The 24,746-nt window shown below is 56.9% G+C and overlaps 10 protein-coding genes across 10 annotated transcripts in view; 5 read left to right on the top strand and 5 right to left on the bottom strand.

Annotated features, from left to right (window-relative positions):
• Window positions 1-322: 322 nt before the first annotated feature.
• On the top strand, window positions 323-1,210 carry VDBG_03547 (anucleate primary sterigmata protein B; the record flags this gene model as incomplete). Its single annotated transcript, XM_003005548.1, has 1 exon — window positions 323-1,210. The coding sequence occupies one exon, from the start codon at window positions 323-325 to the stop codon at window positions 1,208-1,210; it is 888 nt and encodes a 295-aa protein (XP_003005594.1).
• Window positions 1,211-2,720: 1,510 nt separating this feature from the next.
• Window positions 2,721-3,254, top strand: VDBG_03548 (conserved hypothetical protein; the record flags this gene model as incomplete). The annotated part of the gene is made up of 1 exon (XM_003005549.1): window positions 2,721-3,254. The coding sequence occupies one exon, from the start codon at window positions 2,721-2,723 to the stop codon at window positions 3,252-3,254; it is 534 nt and encodes a 177-aa protein (XP_003005595.1).
• Window positions 3,255-3,913: 659 nt separating this feature from the next.
• VDBG_03549 (superoxide dismutase) lies at window positions 3,914-4,800 on the top strand (the record flags this gene model as incomplete). Its single annotated transcript, XM_003005550.1, has 2 exons — window positions 3,914-4,006; window positions 4,141-4,800. The coding sequence occupies 2 exons, from the start codon at window positions 3,914-3,916 to the stop codon at window positions 4,798-4,800; spliced, it is 753 nt and encodes a 250-aa protein (XP_003005596.1).
• Window positions 4,801-5,041: 241 nt separating this feature from the next.
• Window positions 5,042-8,295, bottom strand: VDBG_03550 (sodium transport ATPase; the record flags this gene model as incomplete). The annotated part of the gene is made up of 6 exons (XM_003005551.1): window positions 5,042-6,096; window positions 6,197-6,283; window positions 6,341-6,469; window positions 6,545-6,703; window positions 6,795-7,591; window positions 7,683-8,295. 6 exons carry the CDS (start codon window positions 8,293-8,295, stop codon window positions 5,215-5,217), a joined length of 2,667 nt encoding a protein of 888 aa, XP_003005597.1.
• Window positions 8,296-9,950: 1,655 nt separating this feature from the next.
• VDBG_03551 (lactose permease) lies at window positions 9,951-11,792 on the bottom strand (the record flags this gene model as incomplete). Its single annotated transcript, XM_003005552.1, has 6 exons — window positions 9,951-10,182; window positions 10,244-10,645; window positions 10,690-10,813; window positions 10,876-10,982; window positions 11,091-11,156; window positions 11,335-11,792. 6 exons carry the CDS (start codon window positions 11,790-11,792, stop codon window positions 9,951-9,953), a joined length of 1,389 nt encoding a protein of 462 aa, XP_003005598.1.
• An 874-nt stretch (window positions 11,793-12,666) lies between these two features.
• VDBG_03552 (endoglucanase C) lies at window positions 12,667-14,349 on the top strand (the record flags this gene model as incomplete). Its single annotated transcript, XM_003005553.1, has 3 exons — window positions 12,667-12,741; window positions 12,797-13,573; window positions 13,753-14,349. The coding sequence occupies 3 exons, from the start codon at window positions 12,667-12,669 to the stop codon at window positions 14,347-14,349; spliced, it is 1,449 nt and encodes a 482-aa protein (XP_003005599.1).
• Window positions 14,350-14,665: 316 nt separating this feature from the next.
• VDBG_03553 (conserved hypothetical protein) lies at window positions 14,666-18,258 on the bottom strand (the record flags this gene model as incomplete). Its single annotated transcript, XM_003005554.1, has 6 exons — window positions 14,666-14,870; window positions 14,927-15,784; window positions 15,842-17,041; window positions 17,185-17,518; window positions 17,732-18,102; window positions 18,164-18,258. 6 exons carry the CDS (start codon window positions 18,256-18,258, stop codon window positions 14,666-14,668), a joined length of 3,063 nt encoding a protein of 1,020 aa, XP_003005600.1.
• Window positions 18,259-19,779: 1,521 nt separating this feature from the next.
• Window positions 19,780-21,966, bottom strand: VDBG_03554 (endoglucanase B; the record flags this gene model as incomplete). The annotated part of the gene is made up of 4 exons (XM_003005555.1): window positions 19,780-19,936; window positions 20,001-21,166; window positions 21,666-21,751; window positions 21,819-21,966. The coding sequence occupies 4 exons, from the start codon at window positions 21,964-21,966 to the stop codon at window positions 19,780-19,782; spliced, it is 1,557 nt and encodes a 518-aa protein (XP_003005601.1).
• Window positions 21,967-23,325: 1,359 nt separating this feature from the next.
• Window positions 23,326-23,751, bottom strand: VDBG_03555 (conserved hypothetical protein; the record flags this gene model as incomplete). The annotated part of the gene is made up of 3 exons (XM_003005556.1): window positions 23,326-23,432; window positions 23,482-23,593; window positions 23,707-23,751. The coding sequence occupies 3 exons, from the start codon at window positions 23,749-23,751 to the stop codon at window positions 23,326-23,328; spliced, it is 264 nt and encodes an 87-aa protein (XP_003005602.1).
• Window positions 23,752-24,500: 749 nt separating this feature from the next.
• Window positions 24,501-24,746, top strand: part of VDBG_03556 (endochitinase) — a gene marked incomplete at both ends in the record, with an annotated part of 1,303 nt that continues 1,057 nt past the window's right edge. The window contains 2 exons of the mRNA XM_003005557.1: window positions 24,501-24,553; window positions 24,631-24,730. Coding sequence (XP_003005603.1) covers window positions 24,501-24,553; window positions 24,631-24,730 — 153 coding nt within the window. The remainder of the gene's footprint in view (window positions 24,554-24,630; window positions 24,731-24,746) is intronic.

Here is a 24,746-nt window from a genome sequence, read left to right on the forward strand (position 1 = left end):
TCAAGATCCCTGCTGACCAAAACAGAACATCACGAGCCTTCAGCGGCAACTGAGAATACGGTGCGCGAGCTCGACACGACGAAGGCGTCTCTCGTAGAGAAAGGCCGCATCATCAAGCAGCGGGACGCACTACTCGAGTCACACGGCTTGGAGCTGCGCAAGCTGTCTGAGCTACTGCACAAGGAGCAGCAGGGGCACCGCACGACACGCACACAGTTTGAGACGTTTCAGAAGACACACAGACACGTGTCGAGGACGGTGTCGTCGCAAGACTCACGCATCACAGAGCTCGAGGCAGGACGGGCGATGGACAAGAAGAGAGATGACGCAGCTCGAGGCGGCGTTCAGGGAGCAGCTGACGGAACGCAACAACCTGCTGCTGGTGCTGTGGGCGCGACTTTCGTCCCTGTGCGGCACCGACTGGGCGCACAACAACAGCCTCATCAACGGACGGGCGCTACCGTCCCTTGAATCGGTGGCGACAATGCTGCCTGGGTTCACAAAGAACCTGCTCGCCGCGGTCAAGACGATGGAGACAATGGTCGGAGGGTTCCAGTCGCGCATCAAGAACATGGAGCGCGATCTCTGGAAGGATTACCAGGCACTCGAGGGCGACCTCGATACCAAGACGAAGAAGCTAGACAGGCTCGAGTCGATTGTGCGCAACGGCGTGGCCTCAGGCACGCTCAACTCGAGCGAACACTCACGCATGGTGCGCATGGAGGAGGCGTACCGGCAGCTCAAGATTGAGAACGCGACGCTGCGGACAGCGAGCAACGTGCGATCGAGGGCAGCGTACTCGGCAGCGGGCGAGGAAGGCGTCGGCAGCCCGTCGCCTTCGATCCCCACGGGCCCGCGAGACCGCGAGAAGAAGAGCCGCAAGGGGCGCGACAGCGAGCGGTCGTCGACGCTGACGCGGACCAGCAGCTCGCGCGGCGGCAGCTCACGGGGCGGTGGTGGCGTGTCGCTCGGCGCGGAGACGAACCCGTACGAGACGGCGCTCGCAGAGCGGGGCCACGGCGGAAGCGGCGTTGCCGAGGACAAGACGTGGATGCTGCGGCTGCGAGACCTCGAGACGAAGCTCAAGGCGGAGCGCGAAGGACGCAACCTCGATCGTACAGCGGCACGGCAGCGGCTCGGCGGTCTCGAGTCGGAGAACCGCGATCTTCGAGGAGAGGTGATGCGCATGCGACGGGGTCGCGAGACGTGAGGCATCATCGTATGCCCCGAACTGTTTTCTTGTACGACTAGGTATGATACCATTTGGTACGTGGGCAAACGGGCACTTTTTTCTTCTTCAACTTTAGCATTTTCGATTGTTTGTTCGCCAGGGGCGCTGGCGTCTGTCTATACGGGCTACGAGCCACAAGCTACGAGCTATGCGCGAATGGAAAGGAAACCTGGGAGGGTGGCGTTGCACTTTGACGACGGGAAGCATCGGCCAGGAGAGGCCTGTCGTCCGGTTTTGGGTAGCAAGAATATGATGGCCTGGTGTTGCTGCTACTGCTGCTACTGATGCTGTGCGCCTTGGTTTGTGATGTTTGCTGTGAGGCATGCCACAAGGTGGATGATGACGCCTCATTGAGCTTGTTGAGAGAGTATAGTGCAGAGGGGGTCTGTTCGGTGCTTACCAATTGAGGCCCAATCTTTGAACCCGTTTCTCACGTTTTCAGGGTCGTGCCATGCCCGTCGTGCCTGGGCAATCTTCCTAGACAAGCGGCATCGCAACGTCCCGCATCCTCTTCCCGCATGGAAAAACCCCTCGTCTGCCCGCTCTCGTCGGTGGAGATGTAGGCGGGTACGCGCTGCGACGTGCAAAGAGAAGGCTCCAGCAGCCTCTGTGCTCTCTGCTCTCTGCTCTGTGGTCCCCTGCCAACCTTCAGGAGCATGTCCCTGTCGCTCCAACCCCACCATTGATTGTCTGGGCCATCATGCGTTCGTCGTTCCCCAAAACGTCAGACGGGAGAATTTCGACGGCGACGACAACGATGACGAAGACGATGCAAAGGCTCCTCAATTTCATGCTGTAAGTTTGGACTGCACACGATATGCACATCCTCTTCTTTTCGACGCAGGTAGGTAGGCGAAAAGGCAGCGGCTGAGGCCTTGTCTTCGCCCAGCGGCAGGTCACGGTCGACACCTTGGTACTACGTACTACGTACCTACTTACTGACGAGGTGCGTTGGGCGGGGCGGGGACCATTTGTCAGAAGGGGCATTTGTCAGCGGTGACACCTCGTTGCCTCGTCGTCTCTATTTTTCCCCCTTCTCGAGGGATCAGGGAGCGGCCGAGCGGGAACGTTACGATGGAGCAAGAGCGATGGGGCCTGCGGGGAAGGGGGATCCTCATTCGTGCCTCCTGCTTCGTGCCTGCCTCGTTCCGTGTCTCTTGCCTCTGACGGATTCCTGCCCATACATTAGTCAAGCGCGAGGTGGATAGAAGGCAGGACAGGGTGGAGGGGTAAGTGTCGAGGATGCGAGGCAAGGCGAGGCGAGGCGAAGCGAAGAAATGGGACGGAAGGGGAGGGGCTCACCGCTTTGCTGGCGCGAGTTGGAAGCGAGGGCATAAGAGAGGGAAGTCCTGCTCCTACCTGGCCTTGACTTTCTCAAGTTAGCCAGCACACACTCTCGACCTCCCGCCCGCTAGCACAGTCCATCCTTTTGACGACAGTCCACCGCCCAACCACCCACCTCAACCCCCAACACACACGATAAGCAACCATGTCGTACACTCTCTACGACGGCAGCGTCACGCAAACCCTGGCCGCCGTCCGCGCCTGCCAGGCCCTCGTCCTCAAGGCCGAGGCACACGCGACGGCCACGTCGACGCCCATCGACCAGCTCCTCGACGCCCGCCTCGCCCCGGACATGCTGCCCCTGACCTTCCAGGTGCACATGGTCACCGACACGGCCCAGAAGCTCGTCGCGCGCCTGCACAACGTCGAGCCCGCGCCGACGTCGTGGCCCGAGGGCCTCAAGACGCTCGCCGACGTGCGCGCCCGCCTCGACGCCGCCGTCACCGCCCTCGAGGGCGCCGACCGCGCCACGTTTGAGGAGCGCACCGACGCCACCGTCAGCTTTGGCATGGGGCCCGGCAAGTCGGCCGAGCTCAAGGCCAAGGAGTACGTCGCCGGCTACGTCGTGCCCAACGTCTTCTTCCACACGGCCATTCTCTACTCGATCCTGCGCAAGGAGGGCGTCGTCATTGGCAAGATGGATTACCTGACGCCGTTTATCGGTGGATACCTTGCTTAAGGTCTGTGATGTCGTCAGCGGCGGAGTGGCTTTTCTTGAGTGAACAAAAGGGAGGAGGAGAAAAGCAGAAAAGCATGATATACTTATGAACACAATGCTGCCAGTCAGTATGAATATGAACACATGATACAACTTGGCCTAGGCCACACATGCCACACTGTGTAACAAAACATGCAAAAGGAAGAAGACAAAGGTCGGGATAGAGTGGAAGATTCAGTTGAACGGCCGGTCGAATCTGACGAGGTGTAGTGCGTTGGCGCGATGGCGTGATCGTGTCTGGTCCAGGGTGCGGATGCCACGGTACTCCATGCTCTGTCTGATGGCCCGCGACGCCTCCTCCGTGCTGCCGGCAGATGCACTGAGGCTCGTCATCAAGTGAGCTACCCGGCGGTTTGGACAGCGCACATAATCAGGTGCCGGTCGCAGACACCAGCCACAACAGCCACAGGAAGTAGGCCACGGTCTCTTCACCGTTCCCCGCGCCGAAGCCTCTCGGCGACAACGCCCCCCACCCCCCACCATCAATTCATCGCCGTCCCTCTTGACCAGACACGACGGACTTGACATTGCCGGTCTTGCCAAGTAACCTCCTTGTTGTGTGTGGAGGATTGTTGCCCGACAGTGTTGACGTGGCTGAGACTCACCACTTGTAAGGAGCCATGTCAGACGTTGCTTCCTCGCTGTCGCCCGGTGCTCCTGCTGCCGGGACGACGTATGTGGCCGACGGGGGGCAGGTGCAGTACGCCGAGATGGTGAGTTCTTACTCTGTTCCAACAGCTCACTCGCCTTCATTGCCCTTCTCACGAGGCGAGGGCTTCACAGTCACTTTCTCGCAGTCCCTTGCTCACAATCACTTTGCTCGCCATCACTCGCTCACCCCTCTTAGCAAAACCCCAACCCGCCCAAGCTGGCCACCCCGCGCTACACCCTGCCGCCGCTGCCTTACGCCTACGACGCTCTCGAGCCCGCCATCTCGGCCGAGATCATGACCCTCCACCACACCAAGCACCACCAGGCCTACGTCACGAACCTCAACGCCGCCCTCGCCAAGCACGACGACGCCGCCGCCGCCGCCTCCCTCGCCGACCAGCTCGCCCTGCACCCGGCCCTGCGCTTCAACGCCGGCGGCCACATCAACCACAGCCTCTTCTGGCGCAACCTCGCCCCGGCCGCGAGCCCCGACGCCCAGCACCCCGAGGCCGCCGCCCCGCGCCTCGCCGCCGCCGTCGTCGCCACCTGGGGCTCCTTCGACGCCATGCTCGACGCCTTTTCGCGCGCCCTCGTCGGCGTCCAGGGCAGCGGCTGGGGGTGGCTCGTCAAGCAGGACGTCGGCGGCGGCGGCGGCAGCGTTCTGCGCATCGTGACGGCGCGCGACCAGGATCTCGTCGCCAAACGGGCCTGGCGAGACCCCCATCGTCGGCGTCGACGTCTGGGAGCACGCGTATTACCTGCAGTACAAGAACGCGCGGGCCGCGTACGTCGACGCCGTGTGGAGCGTCATCAACTGGACCGAGGCCGAGGTGCGCTACACGGGCACGCGCCATGATGTGCTCGATGGACTGTTGGCGTACATCCAGGTGGACGAATCGTGATGACTCGGCTTTTGTACACGTTTTGGTTGAATTTGGTAGGCGACCTATGCCTCTTGCGTGTTTTCGTTCTTGCTACTTTCCAGTTTGTCATTATTCCCAATGATACTTCTCCATCCAAGAGCCGTCGAGATATGCTTTCAACCACTCCTCCACGTGGAAGAACATTGACTCACGCCATGTCTCAGTTGTTTAAATCGCACAATTCTTTTTTGGATTTTATATCTGTGAAATCAAAACAAATGCAACAAGTGCACAACCCACCACGACAGGACGCTTCGTGTTGAAACCTTGCGTCTGCCTCTCAAACACCTATTTTACTTTTCAGCCGACAGACAGGACAGTCTGGTGGTCCGTCAGCTTCCATACGCCTACTGCGCCTTTCCTCCCTGGGCAGCCTCCTCGTCCGTCTCCGAACCGAGGAACTCGCCAAACACCCGCTGCTCAATGTCCATGTCCTTGAACGCCGGGCCGAGGCGCTTGCGGTCCTGCCGGCGGAAGTACACGCGCTTGCCCCACTTCCACGTTTCGACGCCGGCGAAGAAGAGCCCTGCGGCGATGAACACAATGCCCCATTCCCAGGAGATGGGCGAGTGCTTGAAAATGACCGTGTTCAGCTTGGGAATGTAAAGCAGGGGGAACAGCGTAACAAAGCCCAAGATAATGGCCCAGAACAAGAACTGGTTCCGCCACACGTCAAGCATCCACTGCGTGAAGTACTTCTTCGATCCAGGCTGCATGCGGAAGAATGACCGACGCATATCGATCATTTCCCACGCCAGAAACAGCGCAAACCAAGTCAAGCAAGCGAACGTCGTTGCGCGTGCACGGAACACAACGTCACAACGCTCGCTATAGTCTTCGTTGCAGAATTCACCAAGATCGCCGTTCCCGAAGCCAAAGACAACGAGGGAGAAACTCGCGAGACAAAGCGCCGTGATCCACAGGCCATACACGACCATGTCAACGAGGAACTCAGCTGTGAAGACACCAGACTTGAGCGACTGCGGCGGCCGACGGAGAATGTCAGGAACAGCCCGCTCGAAACCGAGACCCATGTCAGGCATGCCCGAGGTGGCCATGATGATCCAGATGATCTGTACAGGAGCCAGGGGGAACACGGACAGGCCACGACCATCCTTGAAGGCAAGACCCACGAGAAGAGTGCCGGCTTGAGCCACGTTTTCCGAAAGAACGTGAAAGGATAAACTTCTGAATGTTGTCAAAGATACGGCGGCCCTCTTCGATGGCCGCTACAATCGAGGCAAAGTTGTCGTCGGTCAGGACAATGTCCGACGCATCCTATTTGGTCAGCAACGAAGTCGAAGACACACCGCGGGGCACTCTGCTTACCTTGGCAACATCAGATCCAGATTGTCCCATAGCAATGCCTACGTCGGCGCGACGCAGGGAGGGAGAGTCGTTGACACCGTCACCGGTCTAATGCGGGTTAGAGACAAATCATCATATACGAAACACGACAATGGGCCGACGTACCATGGCGACGAATCTCTTGCGCCTGTGAAGAGCTTCAATCATGCGGACCTTGGTGCTGGGCGCGCATCTGGCCACGACCAAAGGCAACACCGGCAGCCTGTCGACTTCTTCATCAGACAAGCCGTCGAACTGCGCAGGCGGTCATAACCATGGCGGCAGCGACGTCCCGTGCAATGCGCTCCATCGCGAGGGCAGGATACCGACCTCGATGGCAATGGCCTTGGCCGTCTCAGGGTGATCGCCTGTGAGCATGTGCACCGAGATGCCAGCCTCGTGGCATTGTCGAACAGCCGGGGCTGACTCAGGACGAGGCGGGTCGTACAGGCCGATCAGGCCGCGGAACACGAGGTCGCATTCAACGAGCTTCCCGGTCGACGTCGTCGCCCTTTTGCAGCGTCGATTCAAAAGGCTTGCTAGCCAGAGCCAGCACGCGAAGTCCCAAGCCAGCGAACACCTCCATGTTGCGCAAGATGTCCTCGCGGAACTCATCCGTCACAGGAACGAGTTGTCCGTCATCGCTCGGCGCATACTTGGTACAGATTTGGATGACACGCTCCACAGCGCCCTTGGTGTAGGCATGAAGCTGGCCGGTTCCGTTGTGCTTCATCACAACCGACATGCGCTTGACGTCAGAGTCGAATGGCAGCTCGGCAACATCTTGCCACTCTGCCTTCTCTCCTGCTGTTCGCTCGTGGCGGTTCCAGCCAAAGCGCGTGCTGAAGACCTGAATCGCAATCTCAGTAGGATCGCCGCGGGCATCCCACCGGTCTTCCTTCTGCGTGACGGTCGCGAGGTTGGCAAGGGATGCGACTTGCAAAAAGTCGCCCAGGCTGTTCTGGCTGTCCTTTACCAAATCCTCGGCCTTTGCGATGGTGCCACACGCATCGCCGCCCGATTTGAAGTCGATGCGGCGCGGTGATTCGGGGTGATGCCGAATGTCGCCTGCGGTAGGATCAAACGGCGCAGTAGAGTTCTCCACGGTGTATGTACCCTTCCCAGGGAGCCATGCACCGCGGGCCACCATCTTGCCCTGCGTCAGGGTACCGGTCTTGTCGGAACAAATATCAGTGACAGCGCCCAGAGCCTCCAGACTCTTCAGATTCCTGACGATGACGTTGCGTTTGACCATACGCTTTGTGCCAGCCGCCATGGTGATCGTCAGCACGACTACCAAACTAGCGGGGATCATCGACAACCCGGTAGCTACAGCGTAGATAATGACTTCCTGCTCAGACGAGAATTCATTGGCCGCTAGAACGATGATGGCACAAACAATAGCTATGCCGAACAGCAACATGGCGAGTTTCGACAGCTTCTGCTGTAGCGGAGTGCCGACGTTGACGCCCAAGAATCGGCCAATGGCATCCGTTAGGGTCAGCGTGTACGCCTCGAGATAGCGATGGGGTCTCGCGGAGCCGTCGCCTTGCGCTTGACGGGGCGACGCCGAGTCTCCTTCTTCCGAAGCTGCGACGCGATGGCACCAATTTCCGTGTAGACTCCTGTGGCGAAGACATGCCCTTGGCGCGGCCCTTGGTCACGTTGGACGAGCTGTAGGCGACGTTGAGGCGGTCACCAGGTCCCGTCTTCTCAGGAAACGTGACAGTCTCGCTTTTGCGGACGGGGAGTGATTCACCGGTAAGAAGAGCTTCATCGGTTTCAAAATTGACGGCTTCGAAGACTCTGACATCGGCAGGGATCGTGTCGCCGACCTTGAGTTCAACGAGATCACCGGGCACAAGATCCCCAGAGGGAAGGACGACAGATTCGCCATCACGAATGGCACGAGCTGTGGGGGAGCTCAGAGACCGAAGAGAGTCCATCGTCTTTTCTGCGGAGTACTCCTGGAAGAAACCAACAATGACATTGAGTAGGATGACAAAGGTGACGACGGCGCCTTCGATGTAGGAACCAATGCCGTAACTGACGGCCATGGCGAGGATCAGGACCATGGTCATGGCGTTGGCGACTTGGGGCGATGATGATTTTGACGGGCGAGACGCTCTCGGCTTCACCGAGCTCGTTCTTGCCATAGGTCTGCAGCCGCGATGCGGCATCGGCAGCGGTCAGCCCATCGACATGGCTGGCCTTCAGCTCGTCGACGACCTGCTGGAGGAGAGGCTGTGGGCGGAAAGGTTAGTGGTTGGTTCGACTGTCGCTCACGTGTCCGTCGTCCGGGCCTTTTTCGTTGGATTTCGCCATGGCGAAAGGAGAGAGGGTGCTTTTTCGTTCCTCAGTGCACTTGGACCTTTAGGTTGTGTTATTGGGATTCTGTGGAGAATCGGCCGAGGCAGAAGGCTCGGACGACGGAGACGGTGACAGTGTAGCGGGGAGCGGACTCCATCAGGGTAGATGGCAAGACCTGGCGGAGGATGGTGATGGAGGGCGAGAGGCGCGGGGTTGATGGCGAGGCGACTTCAGAATAGGTGGCGATGGTGTTGGTCAATGGGATGCGTGTCGGTGATACAAGATGAGCCGATGACTAGGCAATAGTGGAAGAGGGAGAGCGAGATAGAGGGAAGGAAGAAAGGCAAGTGCAGTGATGCGAATTGGGGGGCGTTTGAACAGCTTAAAGGCAAAGACCCTGCTTGGCGGTGCTTGCCTCGCCTTAGTCGTGAGTGCATCTCGCCTGCCTCTTATGGCAAATCCCCCCCACTTGGGTACGCTGCCTTGGCAAGCTTGGCTGCGTAGGTTGTTGACCGACGTAGGCTTGGTAGGCTAGTTCTCGCAAACAGACTTGGCACGTACGTGAACGATTTTTTCTCGGGATTTCTTTGGTTCGGTTGGCACCGGCCTTCCCCCCGGATGGAGCTTGGCAAATCTGTCTACGCCAATGGCCACGCCGTAGCTTCCCACGTGAAGATGATCGCTCTTTTCTCCTCGACTCGCTGTGCTTCGAAGGCCTGGAAGGTTGCAATCATGGCGGCCCCGGTCGCTTCCTTCTGTCTCACCGCCAGCCTCGCAGCGCCGCACACGACAAGTTGCCTCTTCTAGAGTAGCTCTGTCTTGCGCGAGCGCGGCTCCGGCGGGGCTACCAGACGTCGCCGACTGCATCCGACATTTTGTTCTCGCCGCGCGACAGGCCAGTGTATCAAAATTTGGTGCTGTAGGCCATGATCGATTGCTTTGGGTAAGGGGTTGCCCTTTGGCACAGAAGACAGCGTGCCATCTGAAATGCCGTATCGTTTCACCCAAGCCGCTAGACAGCCAGGCCGCTTCGCGTGGGGATCTGTGCACACTAAGGCATATGGGGACAGCGAGCGAAGTATGGACCCCAAAATATAGTTAAGTAGAGTCGCTTTTCTATTACTTGCTGTTCGTTTGCTTGCTGCGTCGCTGGGCCTCAGATTCCAGCCGAGATTCCAGTCGCGCTGGAGCCAGAGCAGGGCACATTCATGCACAGCGTCAAATGCGCTTCCAGTGCGAAACGACTGCTTTCGTCGCGTTAGCGGGTCAGTCACTGGGCTGCACCCGCCACAGGGCATCTTCCCCCCTTGGAACAATCGTTTTGGGAAGTACTGGCGATGACCATGATGTTTGACAGTCAGAAGTATCTTGCGAATCTTCCTTTCGGGTACCCAACTCAGGTACGCAATCTATTGACCAACATCATCTATACCTTGCGGTGGACATTCTCCGTTTCCTCAACATCCACAAGACCCTCCAACTTGTGACCATCGTCCATGCGCACATCAGCCGCCTCTCCGTCGAAGATGACTGCAATCTCCTCCAGAGCCTTGCCCTTGGTCTCGAGGAACCAGCCGTAGGCGATGAAACTCTCGACAGCCAGGATAGCCACGTACACGAGGTAGAAGCGCCAGCCAATGTTTTCCAACCCGATAGGGCTGCAACGCGTCAGTGGATGATTTATCTCTCCGGGCCGCCAAGCGGGACCGAGACACTCACTTGATGAACTGGTTAAAGAAAACGGCCGCCTTGGTGGAGAAGACGTAAGTGGCCATGCCCTTGGCGCGGATTGAATACGGCAGGACCTCCACCGAGTACGCGACCGGCAGCGGCGAAAAGGCGATGCAGTAGAAGAACTGGAAGACAAAGATCAGGGCCATGACGGCAATGCCGGCCGACTTGGCCCGGCTCTGGTCGAAGAGAGCAGACGCAATGGTCCAGGCCGTGAACACCGTCAGCATGCCGAGCGTCGACGCGCGGAACAGGGCCGGCGGCCGATGCGCTCGACGAAGAAGGCCGTCGTCAGGCCGAGGCCAAAGTTCCAAATGTTGATGAGTCCGTTGACCAGAGCCTGGGTGTTTTTGTCGGTGATGCCGACCGTGTCCATGACGCGCGACAGGTCTGTCTCTGTCAGCGATGCCGTCTTTGTCCGAGAAACGAGTCACTCACAGTACGCCACAAGGCCGTTGCCGGACCACTGGCTCATGAACCCCATGCAGACGACGAGGAACATGCGATAACGGTTGCCCTTGGTTCTGACCATCGAGGGCCACGTCGTTGTTCCCGAGCCTACGCTTGACTGTCAGCAAGAATCTCTGTGAGCATGTTTTGCGAGGCGCGTCGACACGTACGCTTTTCGTGGTCAATCGCAGCACGGATTTCTTCAAACTCCAGTCGCACGAGCTCCGTTTCGCCGCCTTCGCCATGGTACTGCTTGAGAGCCTCCATGGCCTCTTCGCTACGATCATTCGAGATTAGCCAGCGCGGTGACTCGGGAAGGAACCAGATGGTTGAGAGCTGGATTATGCTTGGAGCCATTTGCAAGAGAGAGGGTAGGCGCCAAGACCAAGTGCTTTGGATATTGCGGGTGCCGTAGGTGATCCAAGCCGCGGCGATGCTGCCAACGAACCAGCTAATGAAATGCGTCAGCGCATGTTTCGAGACAGCTAGAAGGCTTGATCCTACCAAGTATTGCAGATAGCCGTCACCGTGACGCGGTCTTTCGGATGCGACAGCTCGCTGACGAGACTGGGCGCTGACGTCGTGGCAAAAGACACCCGAATCCGAGCACGAATCTACTGCCAACAAACATGCCAAAGTTGTGACTCTCGCACTGCAGGATCGCACCAATAATCATGATGAGACTGCCGACAGTGATACCCATGCGCCTGCCATACTTGTCGGCGACCCAAGGCGCGATGGGCGTCGAGCAGATGCTGCCGAGGGACATGATGGCGCTCATGAGTCCGAGCTGAGCGCCTCGCGGGTTGTCGAAGAAGTCATCCCAATAAGACACGGTCTGCAATGAGTTCATCATGGACCCGTCGTAACCACTCGTGGCATACGAGACAACGGCCGCAGGGAACAGCAGGAAGTAGAGCCGCCGGCGAGCGGCAGAGCGATACCAGATGGGGGCCTCTTGGGCAAGCTGTGCGATACGGGAGGGCTCGTACCCAGCCTTTCCGCCTTCAGCACCGCCATTCTTGCGTGCTTGGCGGGCAGCCTGGTCCTGCCTGGGAGCGGGCAGACGCTGTCGAAGTGCGTTCATCGTGCGTATGGAGAGGGTGTCTGGCAATGCAGGTGAGGAGAGAAGTCGAGGGCAGGCTGATGATCCAAGACGACCCAGGCAGCCGGGACGAGTTCTCCTTTTAAGGCCAGGAGAAGACTCGGTTCTGACGCTTGCTTGGAGTTCCGAACGTTGGGCTGAGGTCGAGGGTCTCCGGCTAAAGGTCAATGACAGGCCATCATGGGAACTGGGCCCAGGACAGAACCATTGCTGGGGAAATAAGTCTCAGAACTGAAGGAGTGCGGAGAAGAGACTGAAGCTGGGGTAAACTCCACACGAGCACAACGTGATGAAGTTGTCGCAGAAGCCCATAGCGGGGAGCGAATAGGGAGACCGGGCGGGCGCCGCCCGCACCGACTGAGTCAAGGATCGGGCCCGGGCTTGAGGAGATTGTCCTCTCGACTTCCCTTGAAGAGGACTCAGCCAATCAAAGATGCTCGGGGGATTCAAAACGAAGCCCCGAAGCAGCCCATGCACACAGGAATTCTTGTCGGGGCATCTAAAAGCCTGCCCCTAGCGTGTCTTGGCTACCCGACTAGGCGGTCGCGTGGGGTTCGGGGGACGTCTCGACTTGCCCCGACAGCGACAACACGAGGGGTTGTCTTGGGTCACAGCTCCAACGTCCCAGATACTCTCCCTATCAGAAATCTTTACCTGGAGAGCACAGGGATGCCTCAGGATGTATACTTGTGGAGCGCAAGGCGTCCCGGGGCTCTTCTGGCCAGACGCGCTGCGAGTCGCGTTGGCTGTCGGATTGGATCGGCGAGGGCCGTGGTATTTAGAGAGCAGAAGTTCTCGCTGAAGCTGTCGTTCTCTGGCTCATCATCGTCCTTTTCTTCCGAAACAGTCTTTCAGCATGTCTTGCGGCATCCTCAGAACGTCCGGCAAGGACATTATCGACGGAAATGGCAACACCGTGTTGCTGCGAGGAGTACGTCCAGCTCTGGATCCTCTCCATCAAGTTCCTGCTAACATCAATGGCACAGACAACGCTAGGTGGTTGGATGCTCATGGAGAACTTTTTAAACGGCTTCCCTGGCCGGGAGAATCAGATCCGCGCTGCTCTCCTCAAGGTTCTCGGTAAAGAGAAGTACGACTTCTTCTTCGACAAGTTCCTCGAATACTTCTTCACCGAGAAGGACGCCGAATTCCTCTCTTCGCTTGGCTTCAACTGCCTTCGCTTGTCCTTCAACTACCGTCATTTCGAGGATGATATGAACCCCATGGTGATTAAAGAGGAAGGTTTCAAGCACTTGGACAGGGCCATTGAGCTTTGCGCTAAGTACGGCATCTACACAATCCTGGACCTCCACTCGGCCCCAGGAGGCCAGAATCAAGACTGGCATTGCGATAACCCGACAGGCTACGCAGCCTTCTGGGACCACAAGCACTTCCAGGACCGGGTCATTAATTTGTGGAAGGTTATCGCTGCGCGCTACAAGAGCAACCCCTGGGTTGCCGGCTTCAACCCTCTTAATGAGCCTGCCGACGAGCAGTGGACGCGTTTGCTATCATTCTACGACCGCATCGTGCCTGCCATCCGCGAGATCGATCCCGAACATATCCTCTTCCTCGAAGGTAATACATTCAGTATGGACTTTTCTGGCTTTACCGGTGTGTTCCCGAACTCGGTTTACGCCATTCACGACTACTGCGGGTTTGGCTTCCCGAACCGTATTGGACGCTACCAGGAAAAGCCCGAGCAGGATGCGTACATTCGACAGATGTATGATCGCAAGGCGGCTTTCATGAAGGAGCACAATGTACCCGTGTGGAATGGCGAGTTTGGTCCCATTTATGAACGCGAGGATTTCAATCCCGAATGGGAGACGCATAACAATGAGCGCTACAACATGCTCGACCGCCAGATGGCCATCTACACCTCCGAAAGCATCGGCATGTTACATTCCAACACCAACGAAAGGAACAACACGGCTAACAGCTCGCAGCATGGTCTATCTGGTGCTACAAAGACATCAACGTCATGGGCCTGGCCTACCTCTCCCCCGAGTCGCCTTGGCTCAAGCTCCTCGCCCCCATAATCAAGAAGAAGCGCGACCTGGCCGTGGACAGCTGGGCCTATGACGACGCCCACCTTCAGGACGGCCTCTTTGGGCCGCTGCACAAGTGGTTCGAGGACAACGTGCCGGCGCAACACAGCAAGAAGTACCCTTGGCAGTGGCGCATGCACATGCACGTGTTCCGTGGCATTCGCGGCATTACCATGGCAGAGTACATGGTCCAGGAGTGGGCCGACTACTTCAAGGACAAGACGTTTGAGGAGCTCGATGCTCTGGCGGCGAGCTGGAAAATCGAGAACTGCCTGCAGAGGGAGAGGCTCAACGAATTGCTCAAGCTGTACGCTCCCATGACGTCGGCGGACAAGAGGCTCGAGGGCAAAGTGATTCAGCCGTCGGTGGAGGAGAGGACCAAGGCGAAGGAGACAATATCTGGGGTGGGCGTGTTTGAGCTGGCGCCGGATGAGAAAAGAAAGAGGATTGAGAAGGTAGAGGTGACGCCCGTGCCAGTGGCGGCGTGAACTGGGTTTATGCATGACACCTAGGTGAAAGAATGATTCTCAACACGAAGGCTGTTGTCATGCGGTGTCAGGTACCAACTCGCGTGGAAACGGGGTCAGCAGCAGAACGTTACTTGATACAGTCTACAACCGAACTGAAATATAGCATCTAAACAAGCACTTGCACATCATCCTTCTGAAAGAGAGCCCGCATCGTGAAGAAGCCACTGTGCTGTTGGATCGGTCAGCCTACTCGTGGAGGCTGGCAATTGCAGAAGCTGAAAGACCCGAGTTCATAGCATGAGGAGACGTGCCACTGTCTTGCATCATGACAAACTCATTCATCGCCCCCCTGCCTGCGACAAGATTCTTCTAGTTTCTCCAAGACGCCCAGATGCCACTCAAACTCCCTGACACTTCCACTGAATCGACGCAGATTCCGCCCACCGACAACAATCGCACGCTCAATTTCGGGCGGCAGAATATCGCAAAACACGGGACACATGGTCGCCACTCTCAAGATGATGACCATTGTAAACGTCCTGCGCAAGTCAGCATCACGGACCAAGGCGACAAGAAGGATGCAGACAACACTTACACCATGCCCGCGGCGAAGAGCCCCGTCACGCTGTTGGTGGGATCCACGTCGAAGACATGGATGAACCCTTTGCACCCAAGCAGACACAGGCGGCACCGCTCCAGCACAGCCTCGCGGCACGGATGCGTCGCAAAGTGACTGACGTTGAGGAGGACGTACTCGATGAACGGGCGGTGGATGATGTACTGGCCCGCATAGTACCGCCCCTCGAGCCGCAGCACGTTCCACGGGTTGTTTCCCAGCTCCTCAACGGACGGGAAACCCGGGGTGGCGGGCGACCCTGTGGGCTTGCGTGGCCTGCTGGTGAGGAGGAAGTCGGGGAGGTTCTGGTAGATGGCGCCGTGGAAGGACCAGAGGTCCTCCGTGATGCGGAGGAGCCAGTTGGCATAGTTGGCGCGCGTCATGCGGAACTGGTCCTTGCTGTCGTAGACGACGCTGTTGACGCGGTTGAGGAAGCGGCGGATGGCGGCGTTGGTGCTGATCTGGAAGGCGACGAGCTCCTCGGTGCGGTCGAGGGATGACGAGGCGGGGCTGATGGCCGTCGCGGCACTGGGGGAGAGGTGCTGGGCAGTGGAGGAACTGGGGGGTCGGCGGGCGTGAGACGGCGCTTCTTGAACGGGATAGGGAACGACGTCTTCGTAGCGGGCGATGCCTGAGGGGAGGGTGATGGAGACTTCTGATATGAAATCGCCTTCGTAGATGAACGCGACCCAGTAGAGACGGCGGAAGGACTCGGAGAAGACGCCAGTCTCTGTGGTATCGGCGGTGACCCGTTTGGCGAGGGCCTCGCACTTGACAGCTGTGGCGTGCGCCCAATGGAAGGAGTCTGATACTCGTCCCATTGCGCCCGTATATAGGCTGGTGAGAAGGGATGTCAGCCAGACGGTCTCGTCAGTCCGCTGGGGGATATCTTACCTCGCGAGCATGGTGCACTGCGCCGCCTCGAGGGTCAAGTCGGAAGAAACATAGCCAAGAAGAAGCTTGGCTTTCCGCCAAAGTTTATCATCCAAAGATGAATAGTCTTGTGAAGGCAGTGGTGTGACAGTGCTGCTTCCTGCAAGGCGAATTCGACACCTCCCATCATGTACAAAGGAGCCAAAGGACAGCACAAGCAGCACCAGGCAGTGAAGTGCAGGCGCGATATCGTCTTGATCGTCATTTGAGCTCTCGAAAGATACAATAGCATCAAAGAGACGTTGAACGTAGTCCAATGATAGTAACGGAAAGAAGATATTGACTTCGTCAAAGTATGTCTGGATGAGTTCGCGGTAGTAGCCCACAGCACCGGAAGAGGCGAAATCCTGCTTGTTGAACAGCCTCCAGGATTCCGGCGGGCACAGGCTCGGCGCCGCATGCGCGTCCTGGGTGAAGAAGATGTCTGTAGCCTCTGTCGATTGCATATCACCCAAGGCCGGCTTTGGTGGTGGAGCTGAATGTGTCTGAGATAGTAGCTGCTGGACAATGGGCCATTCCAAGACGTGATTTGCGTTGGCGGTATGTGACAACGGGATGGGAATCTGCTTGTCAGTTTCTGCAGCATCCGTGCTCATGGCATCGCCGTGGCGATCTCTGAGGTAAGAGGAAGAGGTTGCTCCTCCGAGCTGTTCAGCAGGGTCTGGCTGAACGAGCGACTGTGGAGGATGTGAGGGTGTTGTCGCAGGTTGACCGAAGACCGGGGAGGAGAACAAACGATCTTCGAGCAGTTGAATACGCTCCAGCATGATGCGAGTATTGTGATCGATGCGTGGCTGGTTCGAGTCCTTGTACACACAGTCAGCGTTCTGGGCCATGCATAAACTACATTTTGGTTTCGCCGCATCGCACCGCGTCTTGCGGGCCCGGCAGTTGGTGCATGCCTGCCAGACGCGGCGCCGACTCGGGAAATAGTGTGCGGCCGAGAATGAGGATGATGCCGGCGGGGGTTTGCCTGTGTCCATGGCCGTCTTGGGTCGTGGAGTCGTGAGTAACAGCGAGGGCCCGGCGCGTGAGGGGTGGGACGTTGGATTAAGATGTGCACTCGATCCACTAAATTCGGCCCCACTCGGCCCTTGATTCCTTCGGCACTGGTCGGCGGCTCGGACACAGACGCGAGAGAAATCAATTGCTTGAAGATACCTATCTATCGTTCAAGTAGCCAGTACGTTGCCTCACGAATTAGATTGCCCAATCTGCAAGAAAACAACCATGACCGCCAAATAACTGGGGGAGACCTGAATTAGCCAATTTGCCTGGTGACTGATATCCGGGTCATTACTCACCCCGCTGTTGCTGCCAAGTTGGTAGATGCCGACCCGATCGCTGCAACGGCCAGAAACATGAACCAGGCCAAAGAAAAGCATGTGATGACAACCAGCTTCGTTCGTCCGCTGTCCAAAGTGTGCATGATCCACATGGGCGTGAGAAACATGGCAATTGTTGCTGAAAGAGAAGCAGCTAGTGCGAGCCTATCGATGCCTTCGTCGCTGTACCGATAATACATCGACTGTTCTTGGCAACCGAGGTCCTCTGCCGGCTTCTGTTTGAAGAGACGTAGGCTGTTTCTCGTTGGATAAATGACTCTGTGTTCGAAAAACCGCCGCATCGGCGACTTTTCTGCAACAAGCCCGATCAAGTCATCTGTGTGTTTTATAAAATCCTGCTCTTGTTCCGCTACTGCCTTTTCGTTATTACTAAACCAGGCTTCGATATTGGCTCTGGTCCATGGGGATGCTACTGGTTTCGAGTGGAGCTTGAAGTAGCGCAAGAGAAGCTTGTCTAGATTAGACATCAGCTGCGGGGTCTACCAAGGTTCCCCGGCGTACTTACCGTAAGCCATGAGCTTAGAAGTTATCGCTTCCGTCAGTTCTTTGCGCTCAGCTACTTCGTCACGAAAGCTGCCGTTATTGATGTGTCTTGGTATAGCATTGTCGCCATACTTTTCTTGATTCGAGGCCTTTTCTTCCGCGGTGAATCCTCCCGGCGGAACTTCGACGAATATCGATGGGCGCCTGCCTATCAACATCACATGCAGTGAGCTGTATCTGGCATCCATGTTGTCGAGCCGTTCTTCGTAATCTGCCAACTCGTCCTGAAGACTGAGAATGGCCCGTGAGTGTAGTTTGTCGAACCGTCTGACAGCGAAGAGCTCTGGGTCAGACGCGACGAACGAAACGAGGCCTTGTTTTCCAATGAACTTCCTGTTCAAGCCATCAAATTAGCCCACGCAAGGCCACGGGATACCCGAGTAAGCACACTTACCAGGGCCTTCTCTTGACATCGTCTTCACTTGGGCTTCCAGCACTGCGGGCGATCTCTTCTGCCTTGCCCGCTGCATCTTGTGCACACTGAGACATGCTATCGGAGTGTGTGGCGAAGTAGGTTCTTCGAAGCACCGTCCAAAGCTTTCAGACTGAATATGTCGGAGCTGGCCCAAGAAGGTATGACAAGGCGATTAGATGGCCCAGATGTGAAATCAAGAATTCGAGGACGGTTAGGGGTGGGAGTGTGCTAGTCTCGAGTATGCCAACTCTTTAAAGCAAGAAGCCAGGTAAGGCTTTTTTTTCGTGTTTCATATGATCTCATCCTGATGCACCGTGTGCACCCAAGGCTCGGCTAGAAAGATTTCAAATCTGGAGACCTGGAGTAAGCAGCATCACTGATATCTTTATTCAAGGTGACTATTGGCGAGCCTTGCCGTGAACCGGTGAGAGGATTAAGACTCAGTCACACTACCCCTCCTCACGGTGTGTACACAAGGCTCGGCACTCCCGGCTGGACGTAAGGCGCACCTACTATTGGCACCCGAACAAGGTCTTAAAGGCTGCCTCACACGAAAAGAAGAAAGAATGAAGTAGAAAAAGGGTCGTCTGGCCGCATCTCGCTGGTGTGCCTTACCAACGAGTTCCCAATCACTCAGAAACAAACTCGATTTAGCCATCAACGGTTTTGAGTTCCGACGGTTTTCGGGTTTCGACATAGACGTTATACAAATACAGCACACGAAAACGGGCGCTTTAGCTAATGCCGGAGTGTATAATAGTACTGTTGAGAGAGGAATCCATGAATCAAGCCGCCGGTTCGCATGTCGTGGACCCGAAACCTAAACCGAAACCTAAACCGAAACCTAAACCGAATCCTCAACCGGAGCCTGTTGAACCTGATGACCCCACTGAAAATAACCGTCACCAGCGCTGAGCTTTTCTCAAAGGAGGACTAGAAGGGCCGCAGCGGCACCCCGAAGTTGTACGTGCAGTCATTTCAAACACAATGACGTAACGCTAACGAGCTGGGCAGGCGATACTGCTGCAAGTGGCCTTTGTCTATAGTATCACTGTCCCACCTATGATGTTCTCATGAGAATTGCTACTGGTCATGGCACGAAACTACGAGGCGGTACGAGACCCGTTGGCCATAGTCTGCCGTTGATGCTCGTATCGATTTGTCTTAGCCCTGACACTTCAGCATAGGTCCGATTCAGATTGTAGTATGGCTTGGATAGCCCTCGGAAGCGGTTCCTGATATTCTGTAGGGGGCCGGGCAGGACTGCGAGATGGAACCCTATGCCAAAGAGAGAATCGGCTGCAGGTTCCAGCCACGCAAAAACACACGAGTGGTGGAAACAATTGATAACCAAATTGCTTCTCTGATCCGAGGACCTATGGGATAACTGGCCGATGGGGCAGGCATGGCGTTGGCGGCACACGAACCTGCAGAGGAACGTTTCATATCTTGGGATCAATGGAATTTCTCCACGGTCACGGGTCCTCGGAACAACTTGACGAATGGCCTGGCTTTGTATGAGGTTTTGACAACAGCGCATAAGCTACAGCACAATATGGCATGGATTTCCTGCTTCCAAGATCACCCGCAGACGCTTAACACTCGTCCGTCGGGTCGAGTGTGTAGGTGACCGAGTTACCCGCTACACGGGGGTAGAACTCAAAGGTGAACTTGACGGCCTTGTTCAGCTCAAGCACGGCGGCGATGGCCGACGCGCGCAGAATGACATTGCTGCCCTCCCAGAAGTAGTGGCTGTTGAACGTCTGTGCCACTTGTTAGCAAACAAGCTCGTATGTCGGACATTTCGGGAACTTACCAGGCGTCCACGTTGCAGAGGTCCGAGCCACTGCGTCCAGTCATCGAACAGGATGGTGCCGTCGGCAGCCTCAGCACGCACAGCGGCAAGCACGGGTACGCCCTTCCATTGATGGGGATCTGGAGGTCCTGGCCGGGAGTGGCATCGGGCTCGGTGACGAGAACAGGGGTGTCCCACTGGACAACCTCAATGTTGGAATGGGCACCGGCCGAGAAGGTCAAAGTAAGGTTGGCCTTGCTTCCAGGAGTCACGTTGGGGCCGAGGTAGTCAGAAAGGAAGCCGGCCTTGAAGGTGATGGCATTGGAGGACACGGTGTAATCAGAACCCGCTGACAAGGCGTCACCAGTCTGGGTTGTGATACCAGTCAGGGTGTTACCGTTGAAGAGCCAGGGAAGCACTTGATCAGCCACAGCATTGCCGACCTTGTTCCAGAGGTAGGCAGAGGACGACTGAGTCGACGCGCCGGCATCTTCCGTGCTGTCGGGAAGGGAGCTGCGCTCGCCAGCAACGGCAGCCTCGATGAGAGCGATGGACACGGGATCGCGCCACACGCCAGTGTTCCGGTCGAGATGATCCAGACCATTGTCCCAGATGACGAGAGCAACGCCGAGATCGGTAGCAATGCGGGCTAGATGATCAGTCCACTTCCAACGTGCGGCAGGCTCCGTGTTGAGGGGGCTGGCATCGAACTCGCCGAGGACGAGGGGCACGTTGGAGAAGTTGCCGCGAACAGCCTGGAAGTCGGCGGTCAGAGCAGCGCGATCAGCGGCAGAGCCCCAGATGGTCTTGCCCCAGGCACCGAAGATGAAGTCGTAGGGCGAGTAGTAGTGGAACTGAAGGGCCCAAGGGTTCTGAATGTTAGCGGGGGCCTTGAACCACTGAGTCGTCTTGATAGGATCGCTGACACCGCCGGCCAGTTGGAGCACACGCTTGGCGTTGTGACCGCCAGCCTCGTTGACGGCACTAACGAAAAGCTCGTTGAACTTGTTGACGTTGGCGCCATCGACTGCGTTGTCGGCGGGGGGCTCATTGATGGATTCAAACGAAACACGAGAGCTCTTGCAAGCGAGTTTCTTAGCGATTTGCACCCAGATGGCGCGGAAACGCTGCTGAATAACAACGAGGTCGCCGCTGCGAACATCTGCCCACTCCCACGAGTCTTCAGTCTGTCAGCGGAAGCCAGCGAGATGGCGGTGTGAGCAAGCCACCAAGAAGAATCAATACTGAGACGTACCGTGATGCACATTGGTGATGACATAGAGGTTGCGAGCCAGAGCCTGATCAATTCCATCCGAACACGCTGCAGCCACACGGGGTCAATAGTCCAGTTGGGCCGCACCGCTGGTGAGGTGGGCGGTGTAGGTGACCGGAATACGGACACTCTTGAAGCCGGCGTCAACGACATGGTCAAAGGTGCCGTCATCAACGGGTGGGTTGTTCCAGGAACCCTCGTTAGGGATCGCATCGAGCGTGTTGCCCAAGTTCCAGCCGGGGCTGATAGCATCGACATAATCGGCGGCCGAGATGGACGTGAAGGAGCTGGAGCAGCTACCGGCGGACGTGGTCGTCGCAGGGGGAGGCGCTGAAGACGTAGTTGTTGAAACCCTGGTGGTGACCGCAGAGGTGGTGCCCGCAGAGGTGGTGGCAGGCCTAGAAGTGGTTGACGTGGTGGCAGGTCTGGTGCTGGTCGTCGTGCCAGGAGGAGCCGGGGCCGTGGTGGTTGTGCCCGGGGGGGCTTGGCCGGGAATGCACTGAGAGTACCCTGATCATGTTAGCCATCTGCGGTCTGAGGCCATTCGCTTTGATGATTCCACTTACACTCGTGGTACGCATTGCAGAAGTAGCCAGAGACGCAGGTCGTAAGGCCAGTCCAGCCGTTACCACCACACTGGCCATACGCCGTCTGCTGGGCCAGAGCCTGGTTAGAGAGCGCCAGGAGCGCGGCGAAACCGATTTGCGACTTCATGATGGTGGCAGTCGAGAGAATGACGTGAAGCGTGAGTGGCCAGCAAAGGTGAACAGCAGCATTCGCTCAATAAATGGCATCGTCGAAATGGCCGCAATGCAGCCCGACAAGCCGTTCGGGTGGCTTGCGCCGGAACCAAAACGGCAGTTTGAGGTGCCTCATGAACGCCCACGATGTCGCCTTCAGTTTTCGTGGCGAGCATTAATTGGTATCGTTGTGGTGGTCGCTGCGGCCTCCTCCGAGGTCCGCAATAAGGCTAGCCGGAAGGTCTTGGCCGGGAGGACCGCCCAAACGGCCACTTTATTTCATCGACACCCTTCGCCAAGGCATGCAAACGAAATGCATGCGGGGAAACCAAGATTGCAACGACATGGCGGAATGAGGTATTCCCCTCAAGGTGGAATACCTGTGTGGTATCGCCGGCTCCATCACCCCTGATCTAGCACGAAACCCCTTGACGACTTCACGTGGTCGCCCAGGTACCGTACTTGGTCGGATGGTGCAGGCCGATGCCAGAGTGCAACACAATCAACTTGTCAAAGAAATGCAAGGTCCTCCAAGCTCTTGGCTCCGTAGGTCGAGGGGTCTCTGATCGGCGCTCGAGCTCCGTTGATCAATCGGCAACAGCCCCGGATCGACAGGGACGACAAGGCGGGCGAGTCTGCTCCGACGATCGCTTTAACAATGTCGCCTCTGCGCTCCCCGCGACGTCGCCATGAGGATCAGGTGTTGCGCGAGATTGTGTGCCGCGGAGTTAAGGTCGCAGCTGGTCTTGTTATTGCCAAGCACCTGAACAGGAACTACCTGCAGACTCGAGGCTGTAAGCAGCAGGAGTATCATGAGCACAACACGAAGATGCTAACACGGGGGAGGGGAAAGTATGGTAAGATTGTAGTAATGTTGTACAAGCATCGCTGCGGCATCCTCGGATCTCCTAGAAGGCCGAGTATGGTTTGCGCATCGTCGGATATTCCGGTGTAGCCCCAGTCTCTGAATCCGTAGTGAAATAGCCTCGCGAGTCCAGAAGTGTCTCGCGGCACACTTGCCGTAGTTTGACAGCGTCCGATGGCGCTGTGCATGCTCCTGCTTTGTGCGCCTCCCCAGAGGTAGGTCGTCTTATGCATAATGTATCATGACCCAGATGTGAGGCGGACAAAGTCATCGCGGCTCGGCTGCTTCCCAATATCGGCATTTTTCCAGCGGATAAAGGGGCATAGAATTCGTTTGTTCGTTTGTTCGAATGCGAAGCCGAGACGCCCAGAACTCATTTCGATCGCATCCTGGAGTGGGGTGTTTCAACCTGTTCGGTTCCTGTTCGCTTGATCGCGTGGTCCAGTCATTCTCCCGCAAGCCATTCAATCATCGCTTTGGCGGATAGTCCTTGACTGTCCCCTTCCATTGGTCCTTGATCTCTTCCACAAAGTATTGTCGGAACTTGCCCGTACTCGACTTGACGCTATGATCCTCTTTAGAAAGGTCAGCCTGGGTTCTCTTTTGCCGAGCAAACAAACGTACCAGTAGCCTCTCCGGGGTACAGCGGTTCATGGGGATTACGGCCGTACTTTCGCTCGTGTACAATCTTGTGAATGCGACCAACTCCGCGATGGAAGCCGGGGCTCTTGAGAATCTGGGCCGTCAGTCGAGATTCGGGACGAGGGAGGAGAAATGGCAAACCTGTCGAACGATGATGTCCTGGTCCAGTTAGCAGATGTCCGGCAACCGTGGGTAGAGATGGCTCACCTCAAAAGCGACCAGCGCCCGTGTAAAGAACGCCAGGGGGCCCATCACGGCAGTGCTGTGGAAAAACAAATGTGATGGCAGAGTGTTGACGGCGATGCTGCCTGGTGATGATTACCAAGACCAGTTGTTTGGTCACGTGATGATCATATCGGGAGTTTGGGCCATGTAGTCGCGATACAAAAAAAACTTCCATCGAGTATTCACAAAAACCATCGCATTGTCTGTTTAAACCGAGCGTCTGCAGTTATACTATCTGATAGAGTTTAGGTTAAGCTAGAATGACCCTCGGTGACACTGACAATGCCTTGGTTCGGCGAAGACACAACGGGGCGGCGTAGGATCCACTTCACCGGGGGACAAAGTTCATCGGCCTCCGGACTACATCAGTGGACAAGCATCAGAGCCATGCCTGGATCTCAGGTCGCACAAGACCATGCAAACAGAAAGCGACCCGTGACTTCTAAGGACATTGAAGTCTTGAACATGTTGATGTTGATATTGAGAGATGGATGTTCCCTTCATACGCCCAATCACGTCCACTCATGCCCCGCCACTCGTCTGAGCAGTGACCTCACAAGCTGGGCAGTGACATACAGCGGGGCTGACCTGACGACGTTTTGGGATTTCCTCTTCGATCTCACACCTGCACAGCATGACGACCCCATATGCATCTCGCGCAGCCTATTCCTACCATTTTCACATCTGCTGCTGTTCTCCTGACACTCTTGCTTTTCTTGCATACTTACACTGATACTCTTGTCAATTTACCCCTCCCCTTCACGACGACTAACACTATGGGAGGCGGACCAGGCGAGGGCTACCGCAGCGTTGCGTACTTTGTGAACTGGTATGTTTCCCCTCCATGGAGTTGCCTCCATTGGGGTCTTTACTCAGAGTAGACTGCTAACTTGTAATTTTCTCCAGGGCCATCTACGGCCGCAAGCATCGCCCACAAGACCTGCCTGTAGAGAACCTCACCCATGTTCTCTACGCATTTGCCAACGTCCGGCCCGAGTCGGGCGAGGTATACTTGACCGACA

The sequence above is a fragment of the Verticillium alfalfae genome, genomic scaffold (genome assembly GCF_000150825.1).
Source record: "Verticillium alfalfae VaMs.102 supercont1.4 genomic scaffold, whole genome shotgun sequence".
NCBI classification, from domain to species: Eukaryota; Fungi; Ascomycota; class Sordariomycetes; order Glomerellales; family Plectosphaerellaceae; genus Verticillium; species Verticillium alfalfae.